We start from the raw sequence: 19626 nt of genomic DNA, 5'->3' as shown, positions 1-19626 counted from the left end.
CCAGTAGGCTAAGATTTGAGAATGAAAAAGGAAAACATCAGCACGATTTTAATATATGGTAATTCAACATATTTTATGGTAGGCTTGATTTATTTTAGAAAAACATTTTCCTTTAAACAATGCTTTTGCTTAAAATTAGCATTGCAGTTTGGTAACTACATAACTAAAAAGGACTTAAAAACAGTATAAAAAGTCAATTCAACAATCAAAATATCTTTGCAGCTGGCATTGTGGAACAAAACCCTAGAAGAATGGAAGAACCAAAAATGCTTCTGGGAATCAGGGCAGACCACTTTACTAAGAGGGTCCGATTTGGGGGCCTTCTCACCAAAAGCAAAATCCATCTGGATAATTTGTAGTCTTAACAGACTTAATGAATTCATTCTTTTGAGGGAGATGAGGAAAGGAAGGCTCACGTGTCAACCCAGCATCCTCCAAATCCGGAGCTCAGATACCTCTAGAAGTCTGGAGGCGTTTGGGGGCATGTCAGGAATTAGCATGAGATATAGGTTACACAGTAGTACGAAAAACAGGCAAGAGTAAAGTGAAAAAAGTATGCATAGTAAAAGCAAAGGAGGAAGAAGGAGAGAACCAGTTGAAACCAGAGGGAAAGAGAAGGGAAAGAGTAGAACCAAATGAGTAGGGCTTCCCTGGTGGCGCAGTGGTTAAGAATCCGCCTGCCAAGGCAGGGGACACGGGTTCGAGCCCTGGTCCGGGAAGATCCCACATGCCGCGGAGCAACTAAGTGCGTGCGCCACAACTCCTGAGCCCGCGTGCGCCACAGCTACTGAAGCCCATGCGCCTAGAGCCCGTGCTCCGCAACAAGAGAAACCACTGCAATGAGAAGCCCGCGAACCATAACAAAGAGTAGCCCCCGCTCACCGCAACTAGGGAAAGCCAGTGCAGCAACGAAGACCCAACGCAGCCAAAAATAAATAAATAAATAAATTAAAAAAAAAAAAAAGAACCAAATGAGTATAGTGAAGACAGGTTTCCATCACAACCAGAGGCTTCCTGAACCTTTAGAATGTGAACACTATAGCACTGTGCCTCTGGCTGAGTCAGTCTCCCTAAGACCCAAATAAGAGTCAGCATGGGGACTGCCTGCCACTCTTTATGACCAGGCTTTTTATCAATTTTTATCAAGGCTTAATCAACAAAGGTGGTGTTTTGTTTAACAGGACATCGTGAATCAGTTTTCATGTTCTGGTACCTATTGAGTTCCTATAAACGTAGAAAGCCTCTGATTTAGAGTGAGGTCAACCCGCTTTTGTCTCAGCAAAGGACAGAATGTGGAATCCCTAATTATTCCATGGCTGTGTCCAGTCAGATCAATGTTTATTAGGCCTTTACTAGGTGTCAGCACTGGCAAGACACTGGGGGCTTAAAGATCGTTAAGATACTGTCCTTATCTACTAGAGAGGAATACAAGGAAATAGTTTCAATGCCATGTGACTCATACAGTTATACAGGCCTCGAGATTAAAACATGTTGGTCATATTTGGGCCACTACAATTAGTTTAGTTACTGGACCTTTAGATGTAACACAAGAAATTGCAATAGTTGAAAGATAGTAGGAGTTAGAGACTATGTAAGACATTTTTTACTGTCTGAGGAATGTTGGCCCTTATCCCATGGATATTGGGGATCATTGGAGGACTGTAAGCGGGAGAGTTACATGATCTATTACGTGACAGTAGATCACTCTGATATCCAGGAGGAGGGAGAATTTGAAGGACATCAGGCTAGAAGTGTGGGGACCAATTAGTAGGGTAACCATACTTGCCAGCTTTCCTGGAACAGCTCAAAGCTATGCTCTTTTATTCTAGCATACTAACTAGAGGTTTATTGCAGTGGTCCAGGTAGGACCTTATGATGTCCAGAGTTCATCAGGGCTTGGCTGAGTAGATGGAGAGGAGTTGCTGCCCAACACTATCAACAAGAACAGGCACTTTGACACCCATACAATCTCTGAAATCCACCTCTCACACAGGTGTGGGCAGGGATCAAGAGATGCCAGTGAAAGTTTAGTCTAGCCATGGAATGCTAAATATTACAAATATATAATGGCTGACTGGTTCACCACTCAGTAGGCTTGCTGTTAATTTGTCAGCTCAGATTGTACTTGCCTGACAAACCTGAAAAGAAACGAGAAGGAAAGTCGTAAGCTGCTGGTCAAGGAAGTAAGAGAGGTAACCATTAGTTGTGCAGGGGTTTGAGCCTTGCTTCTGTTCTTGAAATGCAACTGAATTTTCATGGAAGGTTTTTTGGTTTTTGTTTTTTTTAAATTTATTTATTTATTTATTTATTTATGGCTGTGTTGGGTCTTCGTTTCTGTGCCAGGGTTTTCTCCAGTTGCGGCGAGCAGGAGCCACTCTTCATCGCGGTGCACGGGCCTCTCACTGTCGCGGCCTCTCCTGTTGCGGAGCACAGGCTCCAGACGCGCAGGCTCAGTAGTTATGGCTCACGGGCCCAGTCGCTCCGCGGCATGTGGGATCTTCCCAGACCAGGGCTCGAACCCGTGTCCCCTGCATTGGCAGGCAGATTCTTAACCACTGCGCCACCAGGGAAGCCCAGCCCCTCATGGAAGGTTTTGTTAATTGCTTGAGGACAGCAGAAAGGGCCCTGAAACCTTGTTAAAGTTTCATCAGTCTGGGGTCATTATAACCTTGCAAGATGGTAAGTATAGAGGCAATTTAGTCAACTGCACGAAACAACTCTTCGTTTGTTAGTGCATGTATTTAATCATGAGCTGTCACTTGGGCCTCCTATTAGAACCCAGAAAAGGTTACTTGGTGCAAATAATTGAGGAATATTTTAGAAAGAAATGAAGCAACCAGAGCAAGAGAAAAGAGATGTTGCTATCAGGAATACACTTTAGCAGAAAAAAATATATGAATAAGAGTAGATGAAAAGGGTGAAGAGCTATCCTTTATTTTATTTTTAAACATTCCTCCATCCAGTTTTTCATTTTGCACATATGAGGAGGGCCTTTCCTCCACTCTAATCCCACTGTTACCTTGTATTTATGTAGTGCTTATCTCCCAGAAGCCCTTCACACGGCTACCTCTGCCACTTTAGAAAGTATTGCTTAACAAAGTGGGAAGCTCTTATTTAATCAGTCATATCATTAAATGCTCTCGTGGGAGCTTGGAGCTGAGTTTGCCTTAGCCTGGTGATTGTGGGTTGGGTTGCACACGTGCATGTCACGCTCCACAGTTGCTCAGGCAAGAGGAAACATGGGATGACTTTGTAACCAAGAGCCGGGTCTGCCATCATCCCTTTGCTTTCAACTGTGACTCAAGGAGATGTTTCTAATCTGCAAAGAGTTATCCAGTTTGCTGATTTACGTTCATGGCTCCTGGTGTCCCTGAAATATTTCTCTTGATTATCTCTCTATTTGGGAGCTCTGTCCACAGGCAAGACAATTTGCTCAAATTTTAAATCTCGGACTTTCCCGCCCATTTACACTTTTCAGACTGTCATTTGCTGAATTTCGTCAAATTTACTTCTTCTGGGTTTTGCTTCAAAGAAATAGGAGTGAATGAGAAAAAAAATCCTCTGAGGTAGAAGGGAATGGCTTTGGAGATGGAAGTATTTTAGTAGTTCTTTCAGAAATTTATTTTTCAGCTTTGTCATTCTTAATAAAATGCATGCTTCCAAGGCATCTGTAATTCAGTGAGATCAAACTCAAATAATTGCCTTGGATTCACTGAAAGTTGGTCTCTTCACATTTTTCATTTAGCTAAAAATTGATTTTTAGAAAAGTGAAGTAGATTGAAAGTAATGCCTGGTATCTGTATAGTTCTAGAAACCTATGATATTCTTACTAGGACCTCTTAAAGTCTCTCAAGGAGCCATTCCTATTTCTCTGCCTCTTCTTCCTCTTCCTTTTCTTGCTTCTCTTTCCGGGTCTTCCTCTTAGAGGTTAGGCAAACACTATACTTATTCACTACTGTGAAAATACTTCAGAATATAAACTAGGAGGCAAGGCATTGGATATTTAATCTCTGGTATTTAAGTTTAGTGTTTATTTTATAAATAATTTAAATTGGTCAATGCCATAGAATATCAAGTAGGTTTATGAGGTGATATTTTTTGTTGGGTTTATTGATTGATATTAAGAATAATATTAATGATGTTGGTCCCTCTCACAAAGAATAAGCTCAGGGAAGGATGTATTGTCAGTGCTCAAGTATAAAGATAACACTCAATTACAAAAATAATTGCTAAATTACAGTTAATGTCAATTTGAATTAGAACAAAATTATGTCACCAATATTTATTTAATTAATTTGATTTGAATTTTTATTTGAGAACTAGCAAAAAGAAACAAGAGTAGTTTCCTCTTCCCATCACTGATATTTTTGTTGCATGTAAAACACAGACACATACGTAAGATAAAAGGTGACAAACTTTGTCCAAATCCCCAGAATTTACATTAAAAATACAAAGCCAAAATGTATATATGCTATAATTGTTAAAGGCATTTGTTTTGTAATGGGCTTGACTTTTTGTGCACTGTATATAGATTGACATTTTATAAAGGTTTCGTTGCAAGGTACGTAAAAATCGCCTTTTCTATTCTTTGTATTACAATGTCATCACACTCTGATTAGAAGGTGATTAGTTAATAAGCCCCCTTTTTTTTGTTTATTCTAGGATTCAAGAAGGATTCACAAAACACCACTGCATAGTAATGCAGCTATTACAATGATCTATTTGGGGAAAAATGTGCACCTAGCCTATGATCACTCAGATTTCCGGGATGAAATAAAAGTTTATCAGCAGCACTGTGGTGGGGAAAACCTGTGTGTCTATGCAGGCAAACTACTTGAGAAAGGTACACATAAAATGTGAATGTTTTAATTGCTTGCAGTTGATGCTCTAGATAAGCTATTGTTGGTATAATATCAAAATGACTTTAATCACTCTATGAAATTATGCATATCCAGGGACTTATAAACCAGCTGCCTACAAGTAAATCCAGATTTACTGCTCCATGATTGAAACTGAAGCAGCAATTACTCTTGCAGATTGTGGAATAAAGAATTTGGAGTGATTTAACCCAGTAACAGATTAATCTTGAAATAGAGATATATGATCATTAAAATGTTGTACGAATAAACTGTCCCCCAATTTACAAGTTAACTATTTGTCTTGCCATAGTGAATTACATCATACATTATTCTAAGAGAAAAATACCAGATTGGCAATTTTTTCTTTAGAACTATGCTGAGATAAAATCACAAATCCAATAAACCTCAGGGTGAATCACACCTAAATAATGCAGTACAAAATTTGGCTACATGCTTTTATTACATTTTCATTTCCCTTTTATCATAAATCCATGTTTGTTAGCATAAGATAATTTTTGTATCCAATATAGGATTTCACATATTGTACCAAAGTGGGTTTTTTTGTCAATATTTAGTTCTGTGGCACAGCAATTAAAAGGAAGAGTTGTTACAGGATTATGTTTGCTATTTCCTTGCTTAAGACACTCTGTTTAGAAAGTAATAGTGTTTTACTGAATAAAAGAAATATTTATATTTGGGTAATCTAGATATAGACTTAGGGATTAAAGGGAGGAGTTGGGGGCAAACATGGAATTGTTACTTTTGGCTTTTCTGATTTCCCTCATCAATCAAAAACAGTGACTATTAATTTAAAAAAATTCAACTGCTTAAAGAGAACTATACATATTTAGGGATAAAATATTGAAAACTTACCAACATAAGAAAGGATATACATTTGAATGTTGGTTTTGATTTAAAGTAAAATATGATATATTATAATGAATTATATACATATTGAATTATATAATGAATTACATATATTGTATTATAATGAAAAAACATTTTTCTTTATAAAAATGTATAAAATTTCTTTTTTAAAAAATAATGCCAGAAACTACTTTTTCCCATTTTATGTACTTAGCTGAAACGTAATTTACTTTGTTTCATTTTGTCATAGCATCTGAGAGTTCGTTCCTTCCATTATGTAGATGAGGAAAATGAGAGGCATCCAGAGGTACAGTGGCTCCCCAAGGTCACCCGTCCAGTTCTGAGCAAGGTTGAGAGCAGGGAGAGATCCCAGCCCCCTGACTAGGTGCAAGATCCTTGTTTAGTACTATCCAGCCCCAGTTAGCTATTCTCAGTAGCAAAGGGTTTCCTATATTTCCATAATATGAGGGGTATGAAACCCCTGATAATAGTGATTAGATACACTTATTTTTTAAAAGTATCACTTTCAACTATTAATTTTGATGAATTGCTGAAATTAGCTACAGTCTCAAATTGGAGTTAACATAATGAAACTTTTCCTGGGTCTTAGATCATGCTTTAATCAATAGAGTTCATATAAAATGGCTATTTGACTGCTGGGAAATGTGGCACATACAGATGAAAAAAGAACAAGGCTTAGCTGAATGATTTTCTGGGAGTACACTCTGTGATAAGATTGCAAAACCAAAGGTTACGGGAGAATGTTACTTGGCTAAGTGTTATTTTGCATGCATATTGATCCCAGAACTGACTTTTTATGTCATTGGACAGTCTTGAATAATAGGTTGGAATGGGGACTGAAGTAATTGAATCCTGTCCCCACAATAGTTTTGTCTCAGCTTGCCCTTGATTGCCATGAAAGTAATCGTTCAAAATTGAAAAGTTGGGTGGCTCAGAGTTGACTTGTGGTTCAGTAATCTTAGCAATTTAGCTGGACTGAAAAGAATCTACCCTTTTTACAAATCAAATCTGTGCATGATTCAGTGAAATGTGAATAGGTTTTTAGAAGATTTCTGTTTTAAAAAAAGGGCCTTTAAATTTAGGATTGGAGCAGTAAACTCCTTAAAAATGTAGCATTCATTAATTTCTCTTGCTTTTGGATGAGAATAACAATACAATTAATTATTTGGGAACATGGCAAGTGCATCTTTTATTATCATAGTGATTCATGATGTGTTGCAGTTTGATTTTAGACATCAGGCCACAGATCGATTGTTTATTATGTACACCTATGAAGTCGCGGAATATTTCTGCTACTTGTAAAGAGTACAGTTCTTCACAGGCAGTTTTATTTATCATTTATCCTTTCAAACAAGGCAGATGTTGGCCTCCTGGGTTCATGTGGATATGAAGAACAAAGTAACTTTTTTCTGGCTCTCTTATAATTCCTTTTCTGCCCCATTTTCTTGTATTTCCATAACCTGATCCTGTTGTACCTATTTGTGCATTCCTCACTACTTCTTCACAAACACAGAGGCTGCTTCACCAGCCCCTTGCCTCCTGCCTCCTCCCCCCGCCCCCGCCCCGCCCCACATTGTTATCTTGTCTTTTCCTGTGCTCTTTTCTTTGTCTGCAATAGGACAAAGGATTTTAAATTCAATATCATATTTTAAGTTCAAACCATATCCATCTTTTAAGATTCAGATTAAGACTGTGAAGCTTACCCAACTGACTTTTATTCCATTTTATCCCTCTCTTTTGATGACAATGGCTCTTAACACCTAAAACCAAAGCATTTCATTGTACCTTGACTTACATTAACTGTTTTTTTCTTTTTCTATTACTCTTTATCATATATTGATTTTTTTAGTTGTTAAAAATAGGTGTAACTTCCAATCCATAAAATTCATCCACTGTAAGTGTACAATTCACTGATTTTTAGGAATTTTATAAGGTTGTACAGCCATTATCACAGTTTTAGAACATCTCCATCACTTCAAAAAGTTCCTTTGTGCTCACTCTTTGGCAATTAATCTTCACTCTCATAGCCAGCCCTAGGGCACCATTGATCTGCTTTCAGGCTCTACAGATTTGCCTTCTATGGACATTTCTTGTAAATGAAATCATACAATAGGTAGTATTTTGTGTCTTGCTTCTTTCACTTAGCATAGTGTTTTTAAGAATCATCCATTTGTAGCATCTGTCAATAGTTGCTCTCTTATAGCTGAGAATACATTCCGTTACATGGATATACCACATTTTATTCATCTACTCCAGTTGATGGATATTTGTATTGTTTCCAGTTTGGGACTATTATAAGTCATGCTGTAATGAATATACAAAGACAAATTTTTTTTGTGTAGACATCAGTTGTCATTTCTCTTGAGCAGCTTCCTAGGAGTGGGTGTGATGGCTTTTGCTTCCTGAGAATGGGTCATACCCTTTCCAGTTTCTTTGTGTCTTTTGATATTTTTGCTGAAAACTGGACAATTTAAATCATCTATTAGAGCAACTATGGATTCTGAATTCCCACTTTCCCTCTGGAAGGTTATTCTTGGGTTTTTTATTTGTTTGTTCGTTTAGTAGCTTATCTAGAACAAATCTGTGAAATTCATGTCCCCTCTCCTTGGTATACAGCCAGTGGTGTCTCTGCTCAGATTTTTTTTTTTGTTCTGTTTTTACTTTTTAGGCTAATCTCTTAGGCTTGTCTCTGTGTTTTCATAGTTTAGTGATCATTCAGTGATTTGTCAGAGGTCGTGTTCAAGCACTTTGAGCCAGTATAGCCTCCGTCTTCTGCCAGTGAATCTGTTTGTAGGTTTATTAGTTTCCTGGGACTGACATAACAAATGTCCCCAAATATGGTGGCTTAAAACAACAGAAATTTATCGTATTACGTTCTGGAGGCCAGAAGTCTAAAATTAAGGTCTTAGCAGGGCCATGCTCCCTCTGAAAGCTGAAGGGGAGAATCTTTCCTTACCTCTTCCCACTTCCGGTGATTCCCAGAAATCCTTGGTGTTTCATGGCATGTAGTTCCATCACTTCAACCTGTGCTTATCCTCCCATGTTATTCTTCTCTGTGTATCTGTGTGTGTATCCTCTCCTCTTTCTATAAGGATATCAGTCATTGGATTTAGGACAAAACAAATCCTGGATAATCTCATCCTGATCCTTCCCTGAGTATATCTACAAAGACCCTATTTCAAAATAAGGTCACATTCTGAAGTTCTGGGTGGTCATGAATTTTTGGAGGGCAATATTCAACACACTATAGTGGGTTCAGGAGTACATTCAAAGTTCAGGCAGTTTTCAAATCTGTTCCAACTTTTATTTTCCACCAGGATCTAATGTTTCCTTTGTACACAGGTGCAAGCTTGCAATAAGACAGGGATGTGTGAATAAGTTGGGCCAACTCCAATCCATGTTGCTTCCAGTTAGCTGGAGATGTGCAGAAAGCTTATCGAATGTGTCTATGACTGCCTTATTGCCTGTATCTCCCTGTTAAATTCCTGGCTAGTCCACTGACCTGTTGCTTGCCCTAATTAGAACTACAGTCTCAGGCTAGCAGAACCTCTGACCTTCCCTGTCAGTTTGCTCTGAGATTGCTGCTTATTACTAGTAATGCCACTGACCAAGGTTTTTTTTTTTTGTCTTCTGCTCCAAATCAAGTCGGCCTCTACTGACAGTGAAGCCGCTGGTTACCTATGGCCTGCCCTTCCCTTCTAGAACTGCAGTGGCAGGAGAGGGCAATGGGAGCAGCCCTAGGCAAGAATGCCACAGATTCCCACTGTTCATACCAAAAGTTCAGTACTTTTTCATGAAAAACTGCTGCTCAGTTTGTTCTATGTCTTTGGTCCATTTTCAGAGACAACATTTTAAGGGAAGAGGATTTGGTGACCTTACTCTAGAAGTCTGGTACATTGATTTTTGTCTCTCCTGCTAAATTATAACTTCTTGAGGGAGGAGAACACGTTTGATATTTCTTCAGTATTTTTATGTCTCTTTAGTGCCTAAAACAGTGCTACCACTGTCAGTCAACAATGAATAACTACATTTTACAAATATTATAGGATGCTTTCTAATAGTGCCCATTATAATCTTTAAGACTGCTCTGTGAAGTGGGTAAACTGGGTCACCCCCTCCACTCCACTTCCTCACCCACTCTCCCTGCCATCCTCATTTTATAGATGAGAATCCTGAAATGCAACAAAGTTAAATGTCTCATCAAGGCACACTCAACTAATAAGTGAAGAACTGGGACATGGACCAAAATCTTCTGATTTCTGGTCTATAATCTTTCCACTACTCCATGCGGAAACCATGAAGTCAGGGTTGGGAAGTGTCACTAAATTTTAAAAAATAAAATTACAAAATAAGTAACAAGGGACCAAAGGTAGAGGGTGTCAATTCTTGTTCAATAAGTTTGAAAAACAATGGAAGAAATGAAATAATATATGGATGTGCTCTCCAACCATGTGGGTACCAAATAGAAGGGCAGTCATGTCCAAGAGTTGATCTTCTGTGCCCATTCTCAGCATTTCCTTGACTCTACTCTCTTCCTGGGCTGGGTCCTTACGGAGTTAAGGGGTGTGATGCTGCAGCAGAATGGATCATATTACATGAATGTCTCATTCAAGTTTCTGTAATAAGAGCAGTCAAACCAGCTTTCTAGTTACCACTTAAAAAGTCCATATATAAAGACAAGTGGATTTTAATATCTATTGTATCTTAGTTTCCCCAGACACTAACTTGCCAATGTTCTCTTTCCTATTTTGTTTAATTTCACATCACAAATACTAAGGTATAAATGATGGAATTGCCTTTTTAATAAATCTATTCTTTAGTATAAGTTGCATCTGATTTAGATGTTTTAGGGGCATAATATGGTATATACACTGTATTTCTAGATGACTATGAAAGAATGAGTTAAAATAATGATTCACTAATTATTTATTGGAGGCCTCCTGTGCCATTGTCCGGGGATCTGGGGAAATGAAATTTAAACTCTCATGGATTTCACAAACATGCAGGGCAGCAAACATCTAGATCAAGGTTCTCAAAGTGTGGTCCCTGGGCCAGCAGCATAAGCATCACCTGGCAACTTGATAAAAATGCAAATTCTTGTGCCCTATGGAATCAGAAACTCTGGGGTGAGGCCTAGAAATCTATGTTTTCATAAGCTTTTCAGGTGATTCTGATGCACACTAAAACTTGAGAACCACTGGTGTAGCCATATTTTAATAATAAGTGTAACAATAGGAAATATTGCAAAAGAGAGGCAAAAATTATCAAGCCTATTATTGGTAGAAGTGGAAGAGTCCAGGGAGGCTTATTGTAGGAAGTAACATTAGAAGTGTCATGAGAAGCAGGTTTCTGAGTCACTCTGTAGAATAGAGTTTCTCAGAATTGGGTTTTGGGATGTATAGGGTGAGACTTCTTCAAAAAGCATTATAGAGACTTGAAATGATTAAAAATTGTTAATTGCAAGCAGTGGTTCTTAACTTATTGGTGAGACTTTTGGGTGGGTTGGGGATCAAGAAGGGGTCTCAAATCTAGGCAGAACTGAGAATGGATTGAAGATGGAATAATTCTGCCTCATCCATACATGTATCAGGATGTTTCAAGTCACAACTAAAGATAAAAATTTATTTAAAAGCATTACTGAGTAAAAAAATAGTCATATAAAAGCATTACTGAGCTCACAGCAGCCTTTTGTTATGTACTTTATTGCTAGATAACATAGCAAGATAGAGGCGTGGAATCTAGAGAGATGTTTGGATTCAAACACTAACTCTCCCACTTACTGTATGATTTTGGCTGAATTACTGAACTCTAAACCTACATTTCTGCATTATGGAAACTAATGATGGTAATATTTCCACTTCATATGGTTGTTGAGAAATAACACACCCAAGGTAATTAGGCATAATGCCTGGCCATATTAAACGCTCATATAATTTTAGGTTTTATTATTTTATTACAAGTCAAAGAGTTTTATAATGCCTTCGAGTATTTATTATATATATAAGTAATAGAATGTGTTTTTGTGATTAAAAAATTGTCCTCAGGTTAAAAAGGAGATCTAGAAAATAATATTGTACTTATATAACAGAAAAATGTGATTTAAAACATGTTAGTTCAAAGTCAGTTGCTTTCACTAATGTATTTCCTTTTTAAATTCCAGAGACCTTTCAGTTTATTTCCAAAAGGCACCATGGTTTCCCCTTCAGTCTCACCTTTTTCCTGAACGGGATACAGGTGAACAGGTTAAGTTCCTGCTGTGAATATAAGCATCGAAAAGGTTCCAGACTTGGAGGCAAACGAGGCTACTTTGGGTTTGTGTGTGTCGAGAGATCATCTCCTTGCTACAAGTATGGAAACAAATGTCCTTTGGTAGAGGGCAAGTTTTGCTACATTTTTCTTTGTATGCTTTTACTGATGTATTTCTCAGCACAATTTGTTAAGAATCATATCAATGTAGATGAGCCTAAAATATCTAAGTTAAAGGTTGTTTATCACAACAACCTGTGTGCTGCATTTAAAATTATAAGATATAAAGTAGATTTCCAGATGTATTATATAGTGGACATAAAAGCTGGTGGTGTTTCAAATTCTGTTTCTTTTCTACCTGTTCCTTTCCTCATAATGCTTTAAGTTCTGTCTCTAAAGGGAAGGAGAGAGGCTTTTCCCCCCTCATTCCTCGTAGTAATTTATTTTGGGCTGAGCTCCAGAGCATGTGTCAAGCATCTGGCTTATATAGTTGCATATTATAGGTTTTGCATGATAGAGGTGTACCTGCGTTATCGTGTAGTCCAATGATCACTCTCATGCCCCTAATTTCAATCTCAGACATAAAAAAATACATGATAAAAGGTCAGTTTTGACTATTATTCATCAGTTTTCATATTGGACATTCTGTTTGTAGTCAGGAAATCTTCTTGCAGGCTTTGCTTAATTTTTTCCTGAAAGTACTCATGGAGAATTGACTCTGTGCCAAGCTAGAACATGGCAGTGAACCAACCAAAGAACCTGACCCATGGAGTGCCTTCTGACAGGGGAAGTGAAAATAATATACCAATAAAGCCATGCCAGTATACCAAGAATACACCAACCAATTAGTGTATAATAGATGGTAATAAGTGTGATGAACGCAAAACAGGGTAAGGGAGATATAAGGAACGAGGCGGGACAAGGGTCAGAAGGCAGTATTATTTTATGTAGGATGGTCAGTAAAGCCCTCTCTGATGTCTTTCGAGCAGAAACCAGAAAAAAAAGTCTCCTTTTTCAAATAGGTTTTCAGGTAGAGGAAAAGCATATACAAAGGGTGTGAGACAGGATTATGCTTGGTGTATGTAAACTAGTGTGATCAGAGCAAAAGTGAGAAAGGGACAGTGATAGAAGATGTCACTGTCAGAGAGACAGTGGAGTCAAGTCACGTAGAGTCCTATGGTCATTGCAAAGACCTTGACTTTTATTCTGAGAGGGATGGGAAGCCTCTCAGGTAGGTTCAGAGCAAGGTCTGTCATGATCTGATAGTAGCTCCTATGGGAAAAATAAAATACAGAGGGTGGGGGGAAGGGTGGAAACTACTTTAATCCAGAGGAGAGAGAGTGGTAGGAAGAGTTACAAGTGATTAGGTTCTAGACGTATTTTGAAGGTGGGGTTTACAGGATTAAGAGCAGAGTCAGAGATGATTGAAAAGTTTTTAACCTGAACAACTGGAAAGATGCCCAGTTAACATGGGAAAGACTGTGGAAGATGCAGCTTTGGGAGTGGAGACATCTATGAGATATGCAAGTAGAAATGTTGAGTAGGCGGTTGGATCTGTGAATCTGGGGTCTGGTGAGAGATCCAGGCTGGAGATATATAAATTTGAGAATTGTTTACATATGGATGGCGTTTAGAGTCATAAGATGGGATGAGACTGCTTAAGAATGGAACGCAGTAAGAGAAGATGCCTGAGTAATAAGCTCTGGTCACTTTGTTCAAAGGTGAGGAAGATAAAGAGGAACCAGGAAAAACCTAGGAAGGAAGGCCAGTGATTAGACAGAGAACCCAGAGAAAGCAATGTCCTGGAAATGAACAAAATGTTTCAAGAATAAGACATAATCACCTGGGTCGAAGGCGTGGCTAGGTGAAGCAAAATGAAAATTCAGGATTGAGCATGATTATTTGGTAATGTGTTGGTTATTGGTGATCTTGGCACAAGATGCTATTGTGGAGTGGTAGGAATGCAGTCTTGTTTGGAGTGGGTTTAAGAAATAATTGGAGAAGAGCTAAAGCAAGAGATGACAGATAGCTCTTATTAAAGAGTTTTGCTCTAAAGGATGGAAATTGGGTGGCAGCCAGGAGGGAGGATGTAGAGGCCCAAGGGGGCTTATTACTTTTTAAGATGGGAGATGTTATAATATGGTTATAAGCTGATAGGTAGGGTTGATACCCTAGGGGGGAAAAACATATTGATCAGGCGTGACAGAGAGAGAGAAATTGCTGGGGCAAAGTGCTTGAGTAGACTAGAGGAGATGGGATCTAGGGCTCAAATGGAGGTGTTAGCCTTAGATGAGAGGAAGCATTCTTCTGTAGTAACAGGAAGAAAGATGACATATAGGGCAGAGAGAGATGCAAGTTGGTGGCTGTGTTGGGCTCAACTGGAAGTTCTCTGCTGATTATTTCTATTTTCCAGTCAAAGAGTGATTGGAGCCTTAACCTCAGCTGATTATGAAGCTAACAAAAAATTGAAAACCAGTGTTTTATGAGAACTGTGCATTTTAGTTGAGGGTAATAGAACTTACTCTTAAACATCACGACAATTTTGTTATTATTATTTGAAAACTTCAAAGAAAGAAGCTAGAGGGAACCAAGCGAAATCATATAAAGAATTGTACAGAAACTAGTTAAGTGTTGAAAGGAGAGTAGATGCCATCCATCAGATTTTGGCACTGATTATTAAGCCTTGATAGAAAGTGTTTAGGACCAAACATTTTATAGCTTGCATTTATACAGCAATTCCCAAAGAGTGCAATGTGTTCACACATGGATGATTGTATACAAACTCATTAGCTTTCCTGGGAGTTAAACAAATGACTTGCCCACATATATGGAGAACACATATTTGACTTGGAACAGAAAAGCAACCTCAGGTAGGTCCTAAATATACCTGGGCCTTCCTGCTACATTGCCCTAGACCATTCACTGTCCCACTTGCTAGATGACTCTTTCACACCTCTTCTCTCTTAAGGAGGAAGGATTTAGAAATTTTTTGAGTTACCTGTTTAAGGTCCTTGGAAAACAAGAAAAGCTTAGCAGTGTTCACTTCCAAAGTATGGAGGTTCCACACCTGTATCCATCCCTCAATCATGGGAACTATTTGAAGAGTCATGGTAGTTACTTTCAGTTGCTAAAGTGAAACACAGGAAAAAGAATTGCCTAGCCAAGAGAACGAAGACTGCTTTGAGCTTTAGTAGTGAGAATCAACACCTCAAATTACACTCAGAAGTCAAATAGGTAGTCAGTGACGAGGAGCACAGATGTTACCCACTTTGTTTGCCTAATTCCCTTAAGCAGATGGGCAATAAAAAGTCTGTGCTTGCAGTAGGGAGGCATCAAAGCCTCTACACAGTCACAACATAAACTAAAAGTAACAGCATATCAGAGGCTCCAAATCAATATATTTGGTGTTGCCATTGATAAGGGAAGAATAGCTTGAACAGAAGGAATGCTAGTAATCATAGTCTCTGAAGATTCATGACACCTTTATTTTCAAGGAAAGCAGTGTGCTACGTATATCATCATTATAGTCAAGAAATAATTTATCATGCTTAATATGGCTGAGGAAAGTACGTTCTTATTATCCCATTTTTCACAGCCTGATAGTTACTTTGAGTGCATATCCTTTTAGCTTTATTTTATGGGGAGATAGTGAAAGGATAAGTGATATAACTAAGTTCTCATATTTACTTGTTGGGAGAATGAATTAAGATCAATTCCTATGCTATTGCTAGTCTAGGGATGGCTGAAATTCAGTGATATCTTCAGTTTAAGAAATTGCCATTGGATTTGATTCACGTAGAGGCAATTTTCAGATTTTACATATTGTTTCTATTCTTCCTGGACTGGAAAGTCTTGACTGCATTCTGACCCCACTCTAATTGACCCAGTTCCCCAGTAGTTGTGTGACATGGAGAGAAGGGGATGTGTGAAGTTCTAGAGGAGGAGTGGGGAGACTGGTAACTGCCAGACACCTCTTTTCAGGTCAGGGATTGTCTCTAGGCCTTGGTGAAAACTTCTCCACATTATGTTAGTCTTTGTGAGGAGAGTGTGAGTACTTGCCCTGGTGGTAAGCCCAGCAGTGTAACATTTGTCTGTGTAACTAGTCATCTGAGAAGGCTATACCTGTAATCTAATAATATGGGTGTACTTCAGTGGGAGGTGACAGAGTCTGACAGTCCTGAGCTGAAAGCCAGCTTTATCACTAACCTGCTGGGTGAACTTGGGCAAGTCATGGACTCCTTGAAGCCTCAGTCTCCTCATTTGTAAAGTGATGACGATAGTTCTTAAGTTATTGGTCTGTAGGGGAATATATCATATAAGATCACGTATATAAAGTACCCAGCAAAGAGACTGGCACAGAAGGAGTGCTTGATACTCTTATTATCATAATCATTATTTTTATTAATGTATGTATTATAGTTATTGGAATTCCTATTTTGATATTAACTTGAGAGATAGGATAAAAGCTATAGAAGAATTTATTAATGTTACTTTTGTTATAACTGATTTTTTAAAATATTTTTTAACGTCTTAAGACATTCAGATCATTTGCTGGCTCACCAGATTTGACTTAGAATGACTTTATGACCTCTATAGATTATTGCCATTTTCAAAAAACAAAAGCTTATTGCCAGGAAAAATCACCAAAAGACTGTGGTACAGGTTTCAAAAGGCCATTCTAAAAACAATAATGACAGTTCTGTTAAAATAAGCATTCAGGCTCCTGAAGTGTTTATTTAAAGGGCACAAAAATATTTAACTGATTGTGTTTCTTAAAAAATCAATCATAATTATTTAGAGTCAATTTTGTATGTCTTTCTGTTGTTGTGTTGTTGGAATAATAAATTATCAAAGACCGAATGACATCTTTCTTCTGATAATTTTTATCTCAGCTTCCTTTTATTGATAAACCTGAATGTTCTTTTATCACATAATTCTAATATGAAGACTTAAATTACCTATCTATCTATCTATCATCTCTGTTATAAGGCCAAATATATACTTTAAGGCACAAAGTTTAGTTTGAGACTATAATTCATTGTTGTTAAGTTGCTTTCTTTTCTTGTGTATTACTGTGGGTAAAACTGTTAAGAATTGTGTTTATTTACAAGATTTTGGTATTAATAAGGAGAAAGTAGTTTATTTTAATTAACTATGTGTACTATGATAAATATGTTTCTTGTAACATTCCTTACTGGAATAAGAGAAGTGATCTAAAGATCTTTGCAGTTCCATTGTGCTATATATAAAGGTTAATCAACACTTTATGTTAATGTTTTTCCTAGGTGCATTATAGCAATGGGCCTTGACGAAAAAACAACTTCATCAAAACCTAGGAAGGAAAAGAGTATTGAGAGAAGAGAGGGATTGATGAAGGGTGAGGGGAAACTGAGGAAGGATAGAGAGTACCTGATACCAAGAAAGAGAGAGATGGAGGGGAGCAAAACCTCAGCTTCAGCCATTTTTTCAGCTCAAGAACTACATACAGGGATCGGCGAAGTGAGAACTGCTGTCGAAGAAATGGAACGTAAAGAAAAGCCAGGACAAGAAGTCTGGGAAGATGACCAAGAAAACATATTTAAATATGGTAATGAGTAACACTGGGTTCTTTTGCTGTTGCGTGGTCGTTTTGTTTGACTTTACAATGTGATTATAAAAATTTGCAAAAATATCCATTAAATGTTGTTACTCAGTTTTGATCTTCAGGCAACTGTGTTGCAGGTGAGGAATCCCTGACCACCTTCTCAACTGTTTTGCAAGGAGTTCTGTGTGGCCTGTCTTAGAGGAGGGCAGCCTAACTCCAGGGGGTTGAAGGTGCTTGGAGGAGGAGGCGGGAAAGGAGAGTTTGCGTCTGCGTGAGCCAGAGGCTCTGTTCACTTATGCAGGGAGAGACCATTTCACCAAACAGAATTTTGCCTGTTTTTTTCACTATTTGATGTACTTGCTTTGGTGAAACTGATGCTTTGGCATCAGGTAGGAACAACCTATATGATTATATAGTGATAGAGTATTCCATAACTGAAAACATTTGATGTAGGTCTGGGGTCCTGGAGCTTGTCTGCATTTCTTGTTTTCTTGTTCTTCCTTTCCCTCCCCTCCTGTCCCTTCCCCTCCCTTCCCCTCACTCTCCTCTCCTTCCTCTTCATCTTCTTCCTCCTCATCCTTCTCCTCTGCCTCCTTCTCCTCCTTTCTTTCCCCCCTCTAACCGCATACACACACTCATATATATATATATATATATATATATATATATATATATATATATATATATCTCCTATATCTCCTTACCTTATATATATACATACCCTCACCTTTTGATGTAGTAGATATTATTACTCTCTCTATTTTAAGAAAATGAGGCTCAGACATACAGAGAGAAAGTAGCAGAACTAGGATTCATACTGTAGGAAAGGAAAAACTGTTTTCCCTCTACCGATCTTAGGTTCATTAACTGTATCCTTGTAAATGAAACTGACAAAAGAGATGAAAAAGGGAAAACAAGCAAAAGTTTATTAGCAGGTGCATCGTGCATATGTATGGGAACACTCAGCTGAGTAACTCAAGGGGGTGGTTAGAACTTGGGCTTATATGGCATCTTAATAAAAGAAAAATACATTTTTTTCAAGCAGTGACAAGGCAAAGGAAAAGGACATTGAGCTTCCAGGGGCAACAAATTGTGGGAAGGCAAATATTATGTGGAAACTAACGGTAGATAAGGGCTAGTTCTAGTGAAGTTTGTTATGTTGATTCCTCTGGTGCCATCTCTGGGCTGCTGAGAATCAGAGTTGTCTCGTATGATTAACTTTTGTCCTTCCTGGGAGAGAGGGGAGGGGAGACACCTTCAAAAATGTATGTCCTGCTTTTAGGGAAATGGGGGGAGGGCAGAGAGCTTCTCTTCTATTTACTACTTCTCAATTGCCTTCAGCTCAAAATAAACCTTATGCCCAAGTGGCCTAGTTTGGGGTGGCCTACTCTGCTACCCTTCAATACTCAGGCTTGTCTAATTCCAAAGCCCAAACTTTCAAACACTGTACATATAACCTCCTCTTCTGTACAAGCTATCCTTGATGTTACCTGGTTGTGAGTGATATGTCCAAAGAATCAGAAAAGGGGAGCTGCCTGAGTGTCCCTCTTGCACCCAGGAGACAAAGCCTGGATTAGAGGAGCGCTAGCCATTGGCTGGGATGAGTGTGGAAGGGCTGGTATCAGGAAAGGGGCATCTCCTAGGTCTCTTCTTCCCCACCTTCTCTAGCTGCCCAACAGTTTCAGAAATCCAAGAGAATAATTACAGAGTTGTTTCAGCATTGGACTTTATATCTGTTTATTACTGAAATAGTGTGACTATCTAAAAAAGATTTCACTCCTAACACTTTGACCCAGCTTACCTCTCTCCATGATCCTTTCTAGTCTTTATTCTTATCTTAAACTGAAAATTTTAAAATATCTGTAGATAACAATAGCAACAGCAGAGAAATTAACAAATGGGATGTGTTTTCATGTGTTTTAACTTTCACAACATACAGGTATGTTTATTTAGGCCATGTTAATTTCTGTATTTCTTTTTCTTAAACCAACATGGCCCGTGCTATGAGTAGCATACTTTATGACTATAAAACAGCTTTTCCCAAGATCT

At 38.2% G+C, this 19626-nt stretch overlaps 1 protein-coding gene across 4 annotated transcripts in view; it reads left to right on the top strand.

The window, feature by feature from the left end:
- The window catches only part of ERICH3 (glutamate rich 3), a 116997-nt gene that overhangs the window by 59443 nt on the left and 37928 nt on the right, over nucleotides 1-19626 (top strand). For all 4 annotated transcript variants that reach the window (XM_059924526.1, XM_059924509.1, XM_059924518.1 and 1 more), the window contains 3 exons: nucleotides 4663-4843; nucleotides 11908-12094; nucleotides 17279-17580. In XM_059924526.1, the coding sequence (XP_059780509.1) occupies nucleotides 4663-4843; nucleotides 11908-12094; nucleotides 17279-17580 (670 nt within the window). The remainder of the gene's footprint in view (nucleotides 1-4662; nucleotides 4844-11907; nucleotides 12095-17278; nucleotides 17581-19626) is intronic.

The sequence above is a fragment of the Balaenoptera ricei genome, chromosome 1 (genome assembly GCF_028023285.1).
Source record: "Balaenoptera ricei isolate mBalRic1 chromosome 1, mBalRic1.hap2, whole genome shotgun sequence".
NCBI classification, from domain to species: domain Eukaryota; kingdom Metazoa; phylum Chordata; class Mammalia; order Artiodactyla; family Balaenopteridae; genus Balaenoptera; species Balaenoptera ricei.
This window is presented reverse-complemented; position numbering and strand designations above follow the sequence as displayed.